Source organism: Sciurus vulgaris (genome assembly GCF_902686455.1).
Source record: "Sciurus vulgaris genome assembly, chromosome: 2".
NCBI classification, from domain to species: Eukaryota; Metazoa; Chordata; class Mammalia; order Rodentia; family Sciuridae; genus Sciurus; species Sciurus vulgaris.
In genome coordinates this window covers 175376537-175396158 of record NC_136462.1, presented here as the reverse complement: position 1 = coordinate 175396158, position 19622 = coordinate 175376537, and the positions used below count along the sequence as shown (strand labels likewise).

The 19622-nt window shown below is 45.9% G+C and overlaps 1 protein-coding gene across 1 annotated transcript; it reads right to left on the bottom strand.

Annotated features, from left to right (window-relative positions):
• Window positions 1-6694: 6694 nt before the first annotated feature.
• DDRGK1 (DDRGK domain containing 1) lies at window positions 6695-18205 on the bottom strand. Its single transcript, XM_079129167.1, has 9 exons — window positions 18045-18205; window positions 16539-16745; window positions 15322-15434; window positions 15003-15104; window positions 10887-11009; window positions 10528-10566; window positions 7920-7976; window positions 7366-7414; window positions 6695-6997 (listed from the first exon to the last, which is right to left on the bottom strand). The coding sequence occupies exons 1-9, from the start codon at window positions 18133-18135 to the stop codon at window positions 6858-6860; spliced, it is 921 nt and encodes a 306-aa protein (XP_078985293.1). The 5' UTR covers window positions 18136-18205; the 3' UTR covers window positions 6695-6857.
• Between the last annotated feature and the right edge of the window lie 1417 nt (window positions 18206-19622).

Below are 19622 nucleotides of genomic sequence, written 5' to 3'. Positions count from 1 at the left end.
TGCCTCACACATGCTAGGCAAGCTACAGCCCCAGTTCTAGATTTAATTTTTGTAAAAGCTGGTATAATTAGTCTAGCCCAGTCTTCTTTGTAAACTTTTTTTGGTGATACTGGGGATTGAACCCAAGAAAACTTTTCCTCTGAGCTACATACCCACAGCCTCCCCTGCCAGGTTGGGTTTTTTTGTTTGTTTGCAACTAAGGAGGCTGAAGGAGGAAGATCACAAGTTTGAGCACAGCCTCAGTAACTTAGTGAGACCCTGTCTCAAAATAAAAATTAAAAAGGGCTGGGGATGTGGCTCAGTGGTAAAGCACCTCTGGGTTCAATCCCCAGTACCAAAAAAAGGCAAGTGCCAACTAGACATTAAGAATGTCCACACATATGCACTGCTCCATGAACTACACAGTGAACTGTGGAGTTTGGCTCAACAAAAAAGTGACTCGACTCACCTTACTGTTAAGAAACAGTTAAAAAAAATATATCTCTTAAAACAACATAAGTATTAAATCTCAGCTACTCAGTTCTGATACAGTGGACCATTAATAGTTTTAGTATTAGTACAGATGTTTTTGTATTATTTGTTAAAAATGTAAATCAGGGCTGGGGAGATAGCTCAGCTGGTAGAGTGCTTGCCTCGCAAGCACAAGGCCCTGTGTTCGATCCCCAGTACTGCAAAAAAAAAAAAAAAAAAAATGTAAATCATATTAGAAAGTTAAAAGAACTAAAACCTGTCAGAGTATATCTAGCAAGTTACAGGCAAAAGATTACTCTTATGTAAGTTTAATGTTATAGTATCAGCATTTGCTAGGTTCTGCTCTAAGGTTCCCTTTCCTATTTTGCTATAAAGAGTAATTAAATAATGTATTAACCAAAAATTATGTATGGTATCAAGACAAACCAAGTCAAAATATATGTGTCACTACTGTAGTCTAAATTACTTCTGGTACAATTTGATGATTATCAAAAGTTGTGTATGGAGCTAGGAATAGTTGCATATGGTGATGGTGCTCTCAATGGTAGAGCACATGCTTAGTATGTGCAAGGCTTGGGTTCCATTCCCAGCACTTAAAAAAAGAAAAAGTTATGTACAATATACAACTTCACCCTTGGCCCTGTTCCAATATAAAAGGAACAGGCTTCCTTAGCACCATGTTTATCAAACCGTAGGTTGAGATCTGTTTGTGGGTTGGAAAATCAAGTCACCATCAGCAATGAAGTAGAATAGAGAAGCAAATATTAACATGTGTCAAGAACCACAGTAAGGGGTCTGGAGTTGTACCTCAGTGGTAGAGCGCTGGCCTAGCATGTGTGAGGCACTGGGTTCGATCCTCAGCATCACATAAAAATAAATAACTAAAATAAAGGTATTGTATTCATCTATAACTAAAAATACATATTTTAAAAAAACATGGTAAATGCACCGTACCACGAAACTTTTGCTTCAGTTACCTACATATACATCACGGGTATGTACCAAGTCCTCAGTGAAATGGATTTCTTACTAAGGGATACTGTACAAAAACTTGAACACCACAGCCTTAGTTAGCATAATAGAGGCCTCCAATCTTGAGGCCAGGCCTTGGGGTTTTTTTTTTTAATTTTTGGGTGCTGGGGGTTGAACTCAGGGCCTTGTGCTTGCAAGGCAAGCACTCTACCAACTGAGCTATCTCCCCAGCCAGGCCTTGGGACTAGAGGTGTTGGGAACATGTACTCACGAAGGCTGAAAAGGGCACTTTCCAACAGCATATATATATTCTATTTTTCTAGAAAACTGTAATTTCACATTAAGAACTCTTATGGAAATCTATCTCATCAAATACTGCCTATTTAAAACATTAACCTTCATTCCTTTCAATAGGTTCTTTGATATGCAACCTTATATACCCTTCAGAGCTGTGGAGAGAAAACCCTTCCCTCCATTGTTCCCAGGACTGTTCCCGTTCTTAAGTAAATGTGCACCCTCCATCTAAGCACTGGTGAATCAACTGGAATGCGCAACAGCTCTTTCTCCCTGTCTGGAATTCTGATCTGCTCTAGGAGTTTCACAGACTCAGGTGATTTATTTAATACCTCTAAACTTCTTTAAGTGTCCTATCTGTAAAATGGGAATGACAACAGCTCTTAAATAATACTGACAGGATTTGGGTAATAGAGGCAAAGAGGAGAAAGCACACAGTAAATGCTCAACATGTCAGAGGGAAAACATGAAAAAGGCCTAACAACACAATGTATACTAGACTTTAATTTAAATAGGAAAAAATTAGTTTTTGTCAGATGACAAAAAAAAAAAAAAAAGGATTACAATGAAAACAGCAGTCCTCTGCCCTACTACCCTCTACTTCCTCTTCCCATGTCACCACTTTTAACCTTATTTTCATGTATTATATTAGTCAGCTCCATATTTATAAGCCACACATTTATAACACTCTAAATAAGATTTAACAACTTTAAATATCATCTACTCAGGTGAGTGTGGAGGAAGGAGTCGATGCAGTGATGGATGAGTTTGTGGGATACAATGACTTAATGGTTTAAGAAGTGAGTTATTGGCTGGGTGTGCTGGCACATGCCTATAACCCCAGCAGCTCAGGAGGCTGAGGCAGGAGGATTACAAATTCAAAGCCAGTCTCAGCAGCTTAGTGAGGCCCTAAGCAACTTAGCAAGACTATGTCTCAAACTGAAAAATAAAAAGGGCTAGGGATGTGGCTCATGGTTAAACGTCCCTAAGTTCAATCCCAAGCCAAAAAAGAAATGAGTTGACTCAAAACACTTATCAGACTTTTCCCCTCTTCCCTTGTCCCGGCTTACCAAATATAGCCCAAATCTCTGGCTTTAGCATTCACCTGCCTTCCCACCTCTGTCTCTCATTTGCCTGTCCTTTCCTCTTCCACTACCCAATACCCCATCATCCTGTCAGGCCCTTACAGTCTCTGCCCCATCTATCCTCTCCTCAACCTAGAAGTTTCTCTCGTAGCCACTGGTGCTTTCACTCCAACACATGGCCATGCACTTGCTAGCTGAGTGACTGGCCAATCTCCTTAGGGTAATACCATTGCACCTGCCCCTACTGTGGATGGGGTCATATTTTGCAATTTTCCTGGGGGACTGAGCATCATGCTTTGCACTCGGCAGCCTCACCAGTAATCACTGTTTCTTAGACATATTTAGGATCTGCTTAAATAATTTTCATGTTACAAGGAACCAACATGGTGGTTTTCTAGTGCCACTGTAGTAGAATGGGAGAGGCACTCAACTGCTTAGTGAATGGGTGACTACTGGTAGCTTCACAGGGCAGAATATTTTTAATCTGTTTTCTGAGGCTGAGCATTAGCTAAGGATATATCAGACCACTGAGGGTTTATTGTGTTGGGACTTTTTTATTACAGGGTATTTTATTCATTTTTATTTTTTGGTACTGGGGATTGAACCCAAGGTCACTTAACCACTGAGCACATCCTCAGCCCATTTTTTTGTTTGTTTTATTTTGAGATAGGGTCTCACTAAGTCCTAAGGGCCTCATTAAATTGCAGAGGTTGGTCTTGAACCTGCAATCCTCCTGCCTCAGCCTCCTGTTACCACCATGCCCAATTGTTGCAGGGTGTTTTAAACATGTACAATAGATAACTTTCACATACCCATTAACCAGTTTTGGTAATTTTCAACAAATGGCCAATCTTGTAAATTGACTTCTTGTTGGGGTACTGGGGATTGAACACGGGGGCACTCAAACCACTGAGCCACATCCCCAGCCCTCGTTTGTATTTTATTCAGAGACAGAGTCTCACTGAGTTGCTTAGTGCCCCACTTTTGCTGAGGCCGGTTTTGAACTCACAATCCTCCTGTCTCCACTTCCCGAGTCGCTGGGATTACAGGTGAGCGCCACCATGCCCGGCTATAAATTGACATTTTTGAAAAGACAAATTATATGGTTCTTCAACCAAGGGGCTTGTCAACGGGCCTTTAAGATTCATGACAGAGAAGTTATGATGGAATTAAACTGAACCACAGTGGATTCTACTAGTAGCAAGTGGTATCAAAATATACCTATGCTGAGCTGAATTGTGAAGATAAGGCACCCAGGATAAGCATTACTTGAGAGTTATAAGAATCAAAACTTTACCGGTTAGAGAGCCAACAAAGAGTTCCTGACTTAGGGAGGAAAATCTATGAAAAGGGTACCATAAGCTGGGCAGGGGATGTACCTCAGTGGTACTTGCTTAGTATGTGTAAGGGCCCTGGGTTTGATCAATAGCAAGGGAAAAATAATAATAATAAAAAGCTGAGGGGTGGGAAGCACTCAACAGGAAAAGGAAATCTTGGGTCACTGGTTCTGAATCATCATCCATCAATCATACGGTCAGTCACCTTGGATAGTAACTCTGGGTACTTCAGAGTAAATGAAACCTTATCCTTGGAAAGGAATAAAAAGTAAAGTAGAGCCAGTACACAAAATATAAATCCATGGTACTGAAATGTTTATGGTTTTGATTTTAGTATTATGTGTACACATCAGTAATGTATTAATTGTAATACTATGTCCATCTGGTCTACTTTTTAAAATATAAAAGTATTTTAAAATAATTTTATTTATTTTTGTGCTGGGGATCAAACCCAGAGCCTTGTGCAGACTAAGCACGAGCTCTACCACTAAGCAACATCCCCTGCCCTGAAGATTTGAACTAAATGCTTATAAATCTTTAACAATTCATGTTCAAATGTTTGAAAAATTTCTAGGTTGTCTAACCTGTAAGTTTTCATTGATTAATTTTTTAAGTAATTTGTATGCATTTTGCAAAATGTTAACTGTTCACTGTTTAGTAAACTGTTCACCTAATACACTTATCATCAGATTAATAGAGTACTATACAACACACAAAAGATAAGAGATTTTTTTCTTCCACACTAAATCTTCAGAACATCAAGAATCTTAGGTTTCCAGAATGTGAGGAAGGGATGTGCTTCTCCCCTACTCCTGGCCTTAGGGCACAATCCTAAGGAAGGGATGTTGTGATGAGGGCTGCATTAGCTATTTTGCTATGTGGATGGCAGTGGGGGATGGCGGCTAAGGCAAAGGGGGAAAGAGTCCTTGGGGCTATTACCTGGCTCTGTGACAAGTTCCTTCCACTGGGGATTTTAATTACTTGCAACTTTATTGCCTGCCCCCCACCTCTGTTCCTGGGTTCCCAACCTTGCCTGTTCTTTTAAATCTCCTACTGATGCTGTCTGATTCTATTGCTATCCTGATTTAACTGGTCCTGGAGACAACCTGGCATGAGACTACTGAAAACGCCCAGACAATTCTAATAAATAACTAGAGCTGAGAATTACTAATCTAACTATGCAAGTCATCTCTGCCTTTCCCTTTGTAATTTTATGTTCCTGCCTCATACTGTGGTTATCTATGTGTTTCTTCCCTCTCCTAGATTCTGGGCTCCAGATGGCCTTTGAAACAATGCATGCGGCCTTCATGTGCTGACTCCAAGTAGCTGCTGCTGATGGAATTGGCAGTCACACCTTCCTTGGAATTTAGGTTCTACAGTCAATGCTTATGGTACCAGATGAGTCAAAATCACCCTTGGCAACCTCTCAGAAAGTCTCTGCATGGGAGCCTGATGTTGTCTCCCCCATCACCATTGTCCACATAGAGTTTTCTCCTGGCCTGGAACAGAAAGCTACCTCCTCCACCAAACACTAGAGCAAGTAGGTGGCTTGTGTTTAGGGGCCACCTTGAATAAAAAAATACACACTTAAACATGTGTCTCATCCATAGCACCACAGAATGCTCATGTCATGAACAGCCCACAGGAACCAGAATGACTGACCCTACAGGAGACATACCCAATCTCACACCCACTCCTGAGCATATGGTCCTCACATCCACCAGTGGGTGGGATCACCCACACCATTTAAACTTTTTAAATCAAGGATGTAGAGCTGAGCTGAATTCATGTGACTTGCTGTATGAACAATGTCCTTCCACTGCACAGCTCACCCAACTCCTCCTCTTCCTCTACCTGCCCCACAAGGACTGGCCATCCTCTCCCTTTCACTTCTTCCCTCCAACTCAAAGGCTGCTGCTACCTAAGATTCTATCCTCGGAATTTCTCATTAACTCTTCTCCCCAGGATTCTCACCCCCTACTTAGGGCTCCTGAATCTGTATAAAGAACAGCAAGATATCTCCCTCTCGTTAAGGGAGGTATAGCCTAAGAGGTTTCTCCACTTTCACTGTGAGGGGGATTGGGTAGAGAAAGAGCTCTTCTAGGCCTCAAGGACTGGGTTTGCAGGGCACAAAGGAACATGGTAAATACACTTTTTTTTTTTTTTGTGGTGCTGGGGATTGAATCCAGGGCCGTGTGCTTGCGAGCACTTTACCAACTGAGCTATCTCCCCAGCCCCAATACACAAGTTTTTAATGAACAAATGCGTAAGATGGGATTTCTGCCAGTTTGCAAGGGACTCTCTCCACCTCTTTTTTCAGGACTTGGGATGGAACCCAGGGTATCACACATGCCAGGCAAGCATCCTACCACTAAGCCTAAGCTGGAGATCAAACCCAAGGCCTTGTACATGCTAAGAAAGTATTCTACCACGGCTACATCCTCAATCCCCATGAATATCTTCTGAGGCTAAGATTTTACCTACTCATCTGAGATCCTAGGCCAGGTCTTTGTCACACTAAGCCACACCAAGCTCAGCAGTGCTTACAGGCCTTTAATCTACAACCTCCTGGCCTCACTCCATCACTGCCCAGGATGGTAGGGAGAGATGAAGATGTATTGCCAGGCAGGCCACATCAGCTCTGAGTCCAAGAAGGGAGGGCTGGGGTCAGACTGGTGGGGGGGAAGCGAGGGGGCTCTTAGCCCCAGGCGATGAGGGAGTTGCTGGCCTGGGCAAGCTCAGTGATGGACACCCGGCCCCGCTGTCGGATGAAGTTGGCCACAGCAGCCAGTTCCTCTGGGGTTATGTAGATGAACTTGCCCCGGTCGTCAATCACACCTGTGGGGATATGCAGGTTGTGGGGCTAAGCCCTCCTAGGACCTCGCAATCTAACCTAAGAATACCCACCCATTTCTTCACAAGCAGCTCAGAGCCCCCCAGGTCCCCTGCCTGCCTGACCTTTCCTGACTATATCCAATCCTGGCTAGGTAAGTCAAATCAGGCTTCACTGTCTATCCTCATAACCCCACAGCCAGTGCCAAGCCTCGGCATGTCTTTGTAATTGCATCCAACCATTCAGTGCCCTTCTCTGAATACCCACCCCTACTCAGAATGTCATCCTGCTTCTGCCACAAGTCCCTACAGCCCTCTGTGGCTAAATATTCCCAAGGCCAGGATCTTTATTGATTGAATCTCAATCCTCTCACCTGTTAGAGTTCCATCAGCCAGCAGGTCCTGGATGCGGTTGATAGTGTCCTATGAAGAGAATACTTCTCAGAACAGAGAAAAGTACTATTGTCCCAAAGGAAAAAAACACTTTGCAATTTCCCTCCTGCTACAGCCAACCTCCTTCTCTCAGTCTCTTGGCTATCCCATGTCAATCTGCTTCCCCTTAGGAGGGGCCATAAAAAGAAAAGGCTCTAGTCCTGGGACCCACACGACCACCATCAGAGGCTCTATTCCAGTTGGGAGGGGAACAGTGGAGATATTTGGCCACACAGCAGCCTGTCTGCAAGAGAGTTGTCAAGGTAACTGGATTTGGGCCAGTGGAAGGATGGGATTTTAATTTTTTTTTTTTTCTTTCTTGCTTGTTCTTTCATCTAGTAGAAATACAGGATTCCTGTGGTGCCAAGAGATTCCTGCATTCTAGGTTGGGGCAGTTTGGACGGGGCCTCAGGACTCTGAATCCTTATGGCAGCAGGCACCCTGCTTCACACAGACCCCACAGCCTCCACACAGCAGGTGACCTTCCAGAGCTTACCTGGGTCCGTAGGCCCACCTGGGAAGCCAGATCTTCCAAGAGTACAACCTTGGACTGCTACAGGAGAGGGAGGAAATGGGAGAGAGGATGAGCTTGGGTAAATCCCTCCCAGCATGTGGGTGTCCTTTGAGGTCAGCTTTCTGATCTGAGGTTTTCAAAAAAGATTTTTTGGTTGGTGGTGAATCCTGGCACTACTGAGAACACTCTACCACTGAAGCACATTCCCAGCCCCTAAAAAGATTTCTTTTAAATAGTACTAGGGAGTGAACCCAAGGCCACACACACACTAGGCAAGTGCTCCACCACTGACTTACATCCCCAGTCCTTTTTAAATTTAATTTTTGAGGCAGGGTCTGGCAATGTTGCCCAGGCTGGCCTCAAATTTGAGATTCTCCTGTCTTAGCCTCCCAAGTAACTGGGATTCAGGTGGGCATCACTGTGCCAGCCTATTTTTAAGAACTACTACCAAGACGTGTGTTTGCTGAGGACCTAACAAGGCACTGAGAGGATGCAGGAGAATAATGATAAAGAAAACACAGCTACAACCCTTGAGCTCACAGCCCAGCTGGTGACAGAGGAAGTACATGAATAAGGAAAGAGGAGACAAAAGCCCCAGTGAGCCAGGATCTCTCAGTAGACCCTGACTCACCTTTGCTCCAACCCCCTCAACCAAGATCCCCCACAGCTCTGGCATGCTCATACTTATTCTCACCCATCCCCTTCACACAATCTGAGGCACTGAGATATAACTGTCACTATCACTAACAAGTACTTTCCATACATAACTCCACGGCATAATCCACGTGCTGCCCTAACACCCTCAGTAAAACCTTAGTTTGCAGGGTACAGCCAAGGATTCATGGCTGAGTATACATATGCATCTGCCCCTGCCTCCCCCACAGAGAGCATGTGACTAAAGAGAAGGTGGTCCCTTGCATTTCTGTGAATCTTCCACAGCAAATGAGCTGGGGGAGGAGTGACACTGTGAACCTCCCCGGCTGCAGATGGCATGTGACTTGTTTAAAATGCCAAACCGTATGTGCAAACAGGAAGGCAAGCAAGAGGCAGTTGGGCCAGGGGGTGGGCAAACACAAGGTGACCTGATCAGTTGGCCTCTACCTAAAATAAAGGGAGCAGGCACTGGGTTCTTAGTGACAGCTTAGAACTTGACCACAAATCACACTAGGTGGTCCTTAAAGACAGCTTGAGGTTCTTTAAGTGTGCTGAAAAAAATGAACAAATGAAAAAATAGACAAACCCAGTCAAGATCAGAAAATGGAATGGACCAACAAGAGCAAGCTATCCCTATGTCTCATGTAAAATTATGCTATGTGCAGAAACCTTCCTCTGGTTTTGAAATCCCAGGTCTAATGAGCCCAGTCCCTTGGCATTAGGGAGAAAGGTGGGTGGACTGAATTTTGGAAGTCCCCCTTCTTGCTGCAAGATAGCAACTTCAGGAGAATCACCCAACACAGGCTTGAGAAACTCATAAGCTCCAGAAGAGTTTAGAGAATCCCTGAGAATGGAACCTCCAGAGAAGCACTGAAAACAAGGATCAGAATTGCCCTGGGGACTTTCCTCTATCTGTGCAGTGGTGAGGGGGATGCTAAAGTTGACCCCCTCATCTAAATCACCTGGAAAGGCACTCAAAGGAGGCACTTTCAGACTATTTTGCTTCCCACTGCATAGATAGGGACAACAAGTTCCTAACAGAAGCAAGACAGTGGGAGAGATATCATGCCCAGGGCAATAACCCCAGGTCAAGTGTGACAGGCTCAAGAAAGGGCTCCATCAAAGGAAAATGCTTGAGGTTGTCAGCATTTCTCCCTACTAGGAACCCCAGGGCCCCAGGCCATGAGTCCAGCCCCTCAATGCTGGGAGGTGTCTAAACCCTGCTCTCTTCTGGGAGAGGTGGAGGAGGATTATGCAAGACCCAGCTCCTTGGCAGCCCCTGGTACCACCCCCACCATCGCCCCCGCTCCCTCTGCACTCCTTCCCTCAGCCGCCTCTGCACCTCTGAGCTGCACTTGAAAACCTCTCCCCTCACCACATCCTTTGTGGGAGAAGTTGCTTAGCAGCAAAGCAGATCAGGACGTGCTTATGCAACCTGTAGTAGCATCAGGGTGGACTGCATGGTGGCTGCAGATGGAAGCGACATAATACCACGCCACCTCAGGTTACAAAGGAAATATCAACCCATTTCCCTTGGAAAACCAAGTTCCCAGTCAGGAGCACATGGCAGAGAATGCTTGTTTTAACTCTGCAGAACCTGTGTGACAGAACTGGCAGAAAACACACGTGAAGAGACTTGAAAACACTGTGACTCACTAAGCGTGGGGTCTGAAGAGCAGGGGAACTGTCAAACTCCAAGTGTGAGGAAGCTATCAGAGGCTTGCACCTCCCACACAGACACAGGTCCTTCTCCATCTTCTGGGTCCAAGGAGAGGGGACTCCCTTGGCCAGGACTCAATAGTTCATCCCCTCTGGGCCACATGCCCACTCCTGCATGAGATTGAGTGAATTGGCCTCAAACCCTGCTTGGGCCTCAGAAGGCCGAATGCACATGCATGAGACAGGCTGACACCGGTACTGTTCTGTGGTCTCTTACCTTAATGTAGTTGACGAATTCTGTCAGGAAGCTGTGGGACTAGAGGAACAGAAAAATCAGGGTGTCACAGGAATCCATGCCTGACCCCCATTGTGTGTGTACTCTCTGCTCACCTGCCTACAGCCCACCTGTGTGCCTGCCCAACCACTTCTCTGCATGAACAGCAGATCCTCCTGGGTGAATAGTTCAGGGGCACGACTCTCCACTGAGGACAAGGCCTCTTGTTGCAAAGGCCTACTAACACTCACGCCCAGCCACCTCACAATGCCCAGCTGGGGGTGTTTGCAATAGGGTAGCCAGCCTTGGGCCTCACACCAGCTGCCCTTGTGGCACAGGTTTCCCAAGGGTGGCAGGCTCACCTGCTCCTCAGTCATGGTCTCACCCACACCCTCCTCCTCCACCACGAAGGCTTCCTTCAGTTTCAGGTACTCCTCATGCTCCCGCCGGGCCTGTTCTTCCCGGGCTTTTCTCTCCTCCTCCTCCTGAAGACACAGAGAAAGAGTCAGGTATTTGGGACAGCTGCCCATCCACCTTGTTCTGGTCCCTGATATGCCTGAAGGGCACCAGGGCATACAGCCCAGCCCTCTCTCAGGGACAGAGCTCTTTTCAGACCCACACCCATGATCCCTCTGGTCTTCAGTTCCATTACCAACTATTCTCCTTACTCAGGAGATCTATTTAGTAAAATGGTATCCTCCTTACTCAGGAGATCTATTTAGTAAAATCTCCCAAAAACCCTGCCACAACATAATCTTCTCCCTACCAGTCATGTTCAAACTTCATGAACAAATATCAGGTTCCATTTTTTCACCACCCATGTACCAGCCAGCACACTCCAATCTGGCTTCTACGTACCAAGCTCCACTGAAACACTTCTGCTGTCGTCTCACCTCTGTCTTCCATTTCACAACCCCCTCAATGGCAATGGGAATAGCCAACTATCCCCTCTTTCTTCCCGCAGTTTCCACACCCCCACCCTCACCCTGGACTTTCTCCTGCCCCCATTCATTCATTCTTGCCTCCTTCATCATTCGGCCCAGCCCCCTCCTCTATAATTCCCACTCCGGCTGGGCACCTCACCCAGGTCCAGCATTGACAACCATTTCCTCACCAGTGACCGCCACATTTGTACTCCCAACCAAATCTCTCCTCCCAAATACATAACTGCCCAGTGATACACCACCTGGGCCATCTCACAGGTACACAACAAATCTGGTTCTCCTGCAGGGTCTCTGGCTGGTGAATCACACAACCACCTGGTCCGCTTCCCTGGTTGGAAATAAGTTCCCATCTACCACTTCTTTCTCTAACTTCTGCAAAACTCTTCAGTGCACCCATGTTACTTTGTCACTACCTAGTGCAACAGCCTCCTCCCAACACAACCCATACTCCAGAGCACAAAGAAAAACGTTTTTAAAATATGATGCTAAAGGAGCTGGGGCTGGTGCTCAGTGGTGGAGTGCTGACCTGGCACATGAGGCACTGGGCTCAATTCTTAGCACCACATAAAAACAAATAAATAAAATAAAAGTGTTGTGCCTACCTACAACAACAACAACAACAACAAAAAAAAAATGATGCTAATGTCAGATATAGGGTTCTTGCCTGTAACTCCAGCTATTTGGGAGGCTGAGGTAGAAGTATAACAAGTTTGAGAACAGCCTGGGCAACTTGGTAAGAACTGCCTCAAAATAAAAAATGAAAAGGAATGCGGATATATAGTTCAGTGGTAAAATGCTTGCCTAACATGTGCATGGCCCTGGATCCAATCCCCTGTACCACAAGTAAAGGTAAAAAAACAAAAACAAAAAACAAAAACATGAAGCTAAAGCCAGGGCAAGTAATAATATACAAGATGAGCCTAGAGCATCTTAGAGCAACAATAAGTGCTAAAAAATGAACAAAACAAGGACTGGGGATGTAGCTCAATGGTAGAGCACTTGCCTAGTACCTGCAAGGCCTTGGGTTTAATCCCCAGCACAGGAAAAAAAAAAAAAAAAAAAAAAAAGGCTTCTAAATAAATTCTGAGGGGTTCGTAAAGCATAACTCCCTATCTTTGTAGGATGAGCATACTTCTGTTTTGATTCGTTTTGTTTCTGTGGACTAAATCCAGGGGTGCTCAACTACTGAGTTACATCCCCAGTTCTTTTTATTTTATTTTATTTTGAGACAGGATCTTGCTAAGTTGCCCAGGCTGTCAGTGGTGACAGCCTTGTGATCCTCCTGCCTCAGGCCCCCAAGTAGTTGTGTTACAGTTGTGTGCCACCATGCCCAGCTGGGCATAGTGACTTCTTTCCAAAAACGAATGGGAAGGTGGAAAAAAATAACCTTACAGGGCTGGGGATGCAGCTCAGTGGTAGAGCACTTGCCTAACATGCATGAGGCCCTGAACTCAATCCTTAGCACTGTAAAATATTAATTGAAGGGCAGAGGTTTTGTTTTCTAAGAAACAGTAACATAACAGTAGAGAAAGTTAGCAAACACTATCTTACTCAGGTAACTAATGTTTTACTAATGTTTAAGTCACTAGTGATGTCAAGCACTTCTGATTCATGGAATTCACTTGTCAAATCTAAACCTCAGTATAGCTCAAGTGGTAGAACACTTGTTTTAGAGGTATAAACCCCTAGGTTTAAACCTCAGCACCACAAAAGAAAATAATCCACAATCCCAGTTTAACCATAAGAAAAACATCAGCCAACTCAAATTGAGAGGCATTCTACAATTCTACAAAGTACTTGCCCAATATGTCTCCAAACTGTCAAGATCATCAAAAACAAGGAACCCAGAGAAGCTTAAGAAAAGTAACAACTAAATGTAACATGGTACTCTGGAAAAGAAAATGACATTAAGGAAAAACTAATGAAATCTGAATAATGTATATAGCATTTAGTTAATAATAATGTATCCCAGTTACTCTGGAGGATTACAGGTCTGAGGCCAGACTAGAAGTTAGCAAAACCCTGTTTCAAAATAAAAAATAAAATGGGCCAGGCATGATGGCACATGTCTATAATCCCAGTGGCATGGGAGGCTGGGGCAGGAGGATCCCAAGTTCAAAGCCAGTCTCAGCAGCTTAGTGAGGCCCTAAGCAACTAAGCAAGACCTGTCTCAAAATAAATTAGAAGGGCTGGGGATGTGGCTCCTGAGGAAGTGCCCCTGGGTTCAATTCCTTGTACCAAAACAAACAAGCAAAAAACAACAAAAATAAACAAACAAACAAAGAGGGATGGGGGTGTAGGTCAGTGGTAAAGTGATGCTGGGTTCAATTCCTAGTACTGAAAATAATAACAAAGCATCAACCGTAGTTGTGAGAAATGTGCCAGTATCATATTGTAAAGGTAAGATGCTAAGAACAGGGGAAAATGAGTACAGGAAAAAAGAGCCAGAATACCAAACATGCATTAGGCAGAATCAATATTCAGAAATGTGGAAAACCCTTCTCTAGTAATGCCCTCTATCCCACAGCCAGGCTTCCTGCCATCCAGGGTCCTGAAACAACAGGGTCAGTCATAGACCAGCTAGGGAAGCCTAGGTTCTTACTCCATACACCCTACATTTCTGTGCTGTTCCTTTCTTAGGAAAATTGTTCTCAAACAAAAAAGCATCTGGCAAACATTCATTAATCACCTTTAGTGCAGTGGCTCCCATTCCCTGAGACTCTCCTCTATGCCAGGCCCTAAATGGATCTACCATCTCTTACAATGACCTTTAACAGCTTCAAGGCCCTCAGAGTCTGAAACCCCCCTTCAGATGACCCTTTCCCCCTCTCCTCCTTGGTTACTGTGTTCTAGCCACTCTGACTACCTCGATGTTCCTCAAATGTTCCGGGCACTCTCTACAAATCGTATGAATAAAAAGGCTGAGCTACGCATATAATCCCAGCAACCTGGGAGGCTGAGGCAGGAGGCCTGCAAGTTTGAGGACAGCCTCAAAAATTTAGCAAGACCTTTAGCAACTTAGTGAGCTTTTGTCTCAAAATAAAAAAGAACTGAGGATGTACCTCAGTGGTAGAATACCACTGGGTTCTATCTCCAATACAAAAAAAAAAAAAGCTAGGTGCAGTGGTGCATGCTTGTAATCCCAGTGGCTTGGGAGGCTGAGGTAAGAGGGTTGCGAGTTCAAAGCCAGCTTCAGCAATATAGTAAGGCCCTAAGCAATCAACAAGACCCTATCTCTAAATAAAATATTTTTTAAAAGGGCTGGGAATGTAGCTCAATGGTTAAGTAAGCTGGGTTCAATTCCTAGTACCAAAAAAAAAAAAAAAAAAAAAATTCCCACCTCAGGCTCTGCTTTTCAGCAACAGCTTCCATGTTTAGAGGCCAGGAACAAAATAAACCAGGGCCTACCCCTGTGCTTGGTCGATAGCCCTTCTTCTAGGACAGAGGGGCTAGGGAGTTGCACAGGAAGCAAAGTTGGTTGGTCAGGGGTCAGAGAATAGGATGGTCAGAGGATAGGACAGTTCTCAGTCTCACCTTCTGCTCCTCCTCCAAGCGAAGCCGCTCCTCCTCCTTTTTCCACTCGGCCTCACGCTGGGACTCCAGGCGTTTCCGCTCTTCACGTTCAGCCTCCTCTGCCTAAAGAGAAGCCTTCATAGGGGCACCCCCATACACATGGTTTGCCCCACTCCCAGAAAGGTCAGGGAAGGTAGTGTTTAGGCGAGGGCAAAGACCAAGACTGCAGGAGTCAGAGCCAGGCAAGCAGCAAACAACAGTACAGTGTTAAAGGAGTATAAGGGCAGAGTCTGCCACCATTTCCCACTTCCCAGAGCTACACCCCATCTCTCCTGCTTGCCTCACGCTGGGCTTTTCGAGCCTGTTTCTCTTCCAACTTCCGTAGTTTCTTGGCTCCAATTTTCCCTGTGAGGTGAGTTTCCACTGGCTTCTCAATGCCTTCTTCCTCCTGGGCTAGTTCGGTCAGAGGAAGACAGTTCATGTCCTAGCTAGGGGGGATCCATCCCACCCCTTGTCACTCTCCTCATGAATGAACCCCTTCCACCCACCTATGTATGTCAGTAGCCCAGCTCTGCCCTACTGAGGCATCTGCCATAAATTCATGTGTGTGTATGTGTGCTGGGGGTGGGAGCATCTATAAGGAGAAGGTACAGATGAGACTTTAGATACTGCATAGATGTAAAAGGGAGATGCCAATATCTGGGTATCTGAGGATCATAGGTGGTGCTGTCTGGGATTGCAGAGGTCCCTGGTTTCTAGCTTGGTGCCAAACCTCCAGGAAAGGATAACCCTATAGGGAAATTTATCCCAGTCTCAAATCCAAAATCCTTCTCATTCTAGTCAGGAATTGAGCATTCAGGGCTTAGATCCTGGCCAGGATTATCCCTACGAGAACTAAGCTAAACAGATATTCTCAACCCCTTGTTTACCTGAGAGCCAGCTGAAAGTTAAAGATATGCTGATTCCTGAGCAGTAAGGGTATCTGACTCCAAGTCTGAGACAAGAGGGATGATACAAAGAGGACCTTTTTTTGAGCCCAAAGGGCTAACCTCAAGGATTCAAGGCAAGAGTTCCAAATGCCCTAGTTTCTAGGAAAGATGGTGATATCCCCTCTTTAGGCTCAAGCCGGCACTTAAGTACTGGAGAAGAAGCATTCTTTTCTACAATCTTAAAGGCTCTGTTGATCTTCTGACACCAAGGATATAAAGACATCTATGTCAATAAATGTTTCTATTCCCAAACCCTTCTTCTGGGGTTACAGGTGACCAAACTCCAGGAAGGTACTGGGATATAACAGGTGAACTGAGGAACTCTCAGGTCAGTCTAAAGACCCCTGTCCTCCTGTGTTTAGTCACTGAAAGCCAAGATAAAGGAAGACAGGGTTAGCCAAATAGAATAGTCAAGAACCAGTCGGAGACCAGAACCAAAGTCTGGATCCTAAGTGTCCACTCACTCTACCCCATGTCTCTGATGCCCCTCCTACACTGCAGTTTCATACTCCACTCTCCCCCTTAGGGAGAATCCAGCCTTCTTCCCACCAAGTTGGGCCCTTCTCACCTGGAATGACAGCTTCCTCCTCATTCTCATCCACTTCTGTCCAGGCTACCTGCTGGGCTCGACGCTGGGCTTGCAGGCGGCTGCCCAGGTCCCTCCTGCGCCGAGGCCTGCCTGCAGATCTCTGTTCCTCAGGCTGCAGAGGCCGAGACTGGGCTACCTGGTCTGCTACTATTGGCTCCTCTTCATTGTGCAGTGACTCTTGACCAGCTTCAGGAAGAGAGGAACCAGGACATTGCAAGGAAGGTCAGCCTCCTTGATAGCCCAGGGAGCAGTATCTTGGACACCTCACCCTCCTCTGTTCAAACCTCCCAGACTCACTACCCATTGCACAAAGCCCCAGCTTCACAGTCTGATTGCCAAGGCCTTTACAACCTGGGTCACACCTTGGTCCCAGGCAGCAAAGCTCCAGCCTTCCCTCCTGCCTGTGATGATACTTTTCTCTCCCCTCAAGACCCCACCTCTCCCACCAGCCTGTTGGGACACTCCCAACCTGATTTCATCAAATGCCCATTTCAGGGCACTAATTTTTTAACACTGCCCATCATGATTTTATTTTACTTTGAAACAGATATAAAACTGCAGGTCTGAAAGAAAAAAAAAAGTACATCGCGATTTATTCAAATGAAAGATTTGGTCTCCCCCCAACCCCTTACAAAGAAATCAAATGTTACAGATACAGCCTGAACTCTGCTGGTTAATTCCACCCCACTCCCTCCCCTGAGGTAACTTCCCTTCAAAGTTGGTGCGTGTCATTCCTAACCTCTGGCACTCCAACCAGAGTACATTTCTCAGGCAGGGGCTGAGTCTCCCCTCCCTGGAAAATCTGTTGGATATGTGCCATACCTCAGCTTCTCTCTCCCCTGACCTTGGAGCATGCAAGTACTCTGAAGTAGCTGGTGGGCTCAGAGAGCAGGTAGAGACAGATATATATACAAAACCCTATGTTGACAAGAGCTGTAGGAAGGAGAGCTGACAAGTTTTTCTGTTCTGTGTCCTGGCCAACGATATGGCTTGGTCAGTGGGCAGAACACGGCATAGGGAAAGCCAAGGCAGCATGGCTGCTCTCCTTGGCGAGGAAAGAAAGGGTTTCTGAGGTTTTTTGAATCACCTCATGCTCCCTCCAGCTCCGGGTGGGCAGAAAACACCCAGAAGTTCCCTCTAATAGGGTGCCGGTCTGGGAGATGGGAAACACTGCGGCCTCCTATGGGACTGGCCCAGATGGGTAGGGCAGTTGTCTGTCTGCTCCAGTAGGCCCCGCTGGGTTTGGAGGTCTAGAGTGACAGGAGGCGAGGTTCTCAGGTACGGGCGAAGTCACCCAGTTCCCTATCACTGAGGCTCCGCACCAAGACTCGGTCATGCCCATCTACTCGCTTGCGCGCGCCGGGTTCTTCGTCAGCCTCACCGGGCAGGCCGGCGCATGCGCAGTAGTCACAGGCGACGGCCTACCAAGGCTCAGAGGGCCAGAGAATCGGGCCCCACCGATCTTGGAACAGCGGCATCTCCTACCTGCTACCGCTCTGCTACGAATGCGAGTGAGGAAGAGAATAAGACAGACAAGCACAGCCGCCGCCACTAAGTACACCACGGGCGCCACCATGATGACGACCTCCCAGCAGAACCAGCGCGTCCACAGTGAGGCCCGGATTACGGGCGCCCCGCCCACCGCCTATAAAGCCCTCCCGTTTCCCACGCTAGGCTCCGCCCACTCCACGGTGCCGCGCATGGGCCAGACGCTTCACACTGAGGCCTTAATTTTTATATTTTAAAACGAATTATAGAGCCACGCCTGATGGACCATTCCTGTAATGCCAGCGGTACGGAAGGCTGAGACAGGAGGATTGCGAGTTCACCAGGCTCAGCAATTCAGCAAGGTCGCTAAGCAATTTAGCGAGATCTTTTTATAAATAAAACTTTTAAAAAGAGCTGGAGATGTGGCTCAGTAGTTGAGCGCCCCTGGGGGTTCAATCTGTGGTACAGGAAAACAAAACAAAACAAAAACAGATGTGGCTTACCATGGTGTTTTGGAGAACAATGTTAGTCAGCTTTTCATCACTGTGACCAAAATATCTGACAAGAACGACTTAGAAGGGAAAGAGTTTATTTTAGCTCAGTTTCAGAGGTTCAGTTCATGGTTAGCTGACTCCATTGCTCTGAGCATAAGGTGAGGCAGACCATCATGACAGAAGGTGTGGAGGAAAAGCTGCTCAGTCCAGGGCAGCCAGGAAATGGTGATCACCAGAAGCCAGGGACAAAATAATATATAATCCCCATCACACACTCCTAGTGATCCACTTCCTCCAGCCACACCCCACCTGTCTACAGTTACCACCAGGTAATCCATTCAAATTGTTATTCTATCAAATGGATTAATTCACCTCTCCTAATCTAATCATTTTACCTTCTGTATTAACACAGGATCTTTTGAGGGACACCTCATATTCAAACCATAACAAGGAGGAAACAATATAACATCACAAATGAATATAAATCTGCAGGATATTAGTATTCCTAGGGAAAGCCAGTGTCAAAGAAGCAAACAAAAGTTGCCAGGCACCATGGTGCATGTCTATAATCCCAGCGACTAGGGAGGCTGAAGCAGGAAGATTTCAAGTTTGAGACCAGCCTCAGAAATTTTGCAAGGCCCTAAGCAACTTAGCATGACCCTGTCTCAAAATAAAAAATAAACTGGGCACAGTGATACACGCCTATAATGCCAGCAGCTCAGGAGGCTAAGGCAGGAGGATCACAAGTTCAAAGCCACCCTCAGCAAAAGCGAGGTGCTAGACAACTCGGTGAGACCCTGTCTCTAGATAAAATACAAAAAGGGATGAGGATGTGGCTTAGTGGTTGACCACCCCTGGGTTCAATTCCCAGTACCAAAACCAAAATAAATAAAAAACAAAAAAGGGGCTGGGGATGTGGCTCAGTGGTAAGTGCCCCTGGGGTTAATCCCAGGTACCAAAGATTGGCGGGGGAGCAAATAAAGGGAAGTTGGTGCTTGAGCTGGCTGAAATTCAAGGAAGGCATTTAGGTGGTGTGGGTCCTTTGTCTTCTTCTTAGGATTCTGAGTAACTGGTATCTTCC

Coding starts and splice junctions, on each gene's coding strand:
- DDRGK1 (XM_079129167.1), bottom strand. CDS start 18,135: ATGGTGGCGCCCGTGGTGTACTTAGTGGCGGCGGCTGTGCTTGTCTGT. Junction 15,435..16,538: donor GGAGGAAGCTGTCATTCCAG/GTGAGAAGGGCC, acceptor TGACCGAACTAG/CCCAGGAGGAAGAAGGCATT. Junction 7,415..7,919: donor AGGTGGGCCTACGGACCCAG/GTAAGCTCTGGA, acceptor TTCTCTTCATAG/GACACTATCAACCGCATCCA.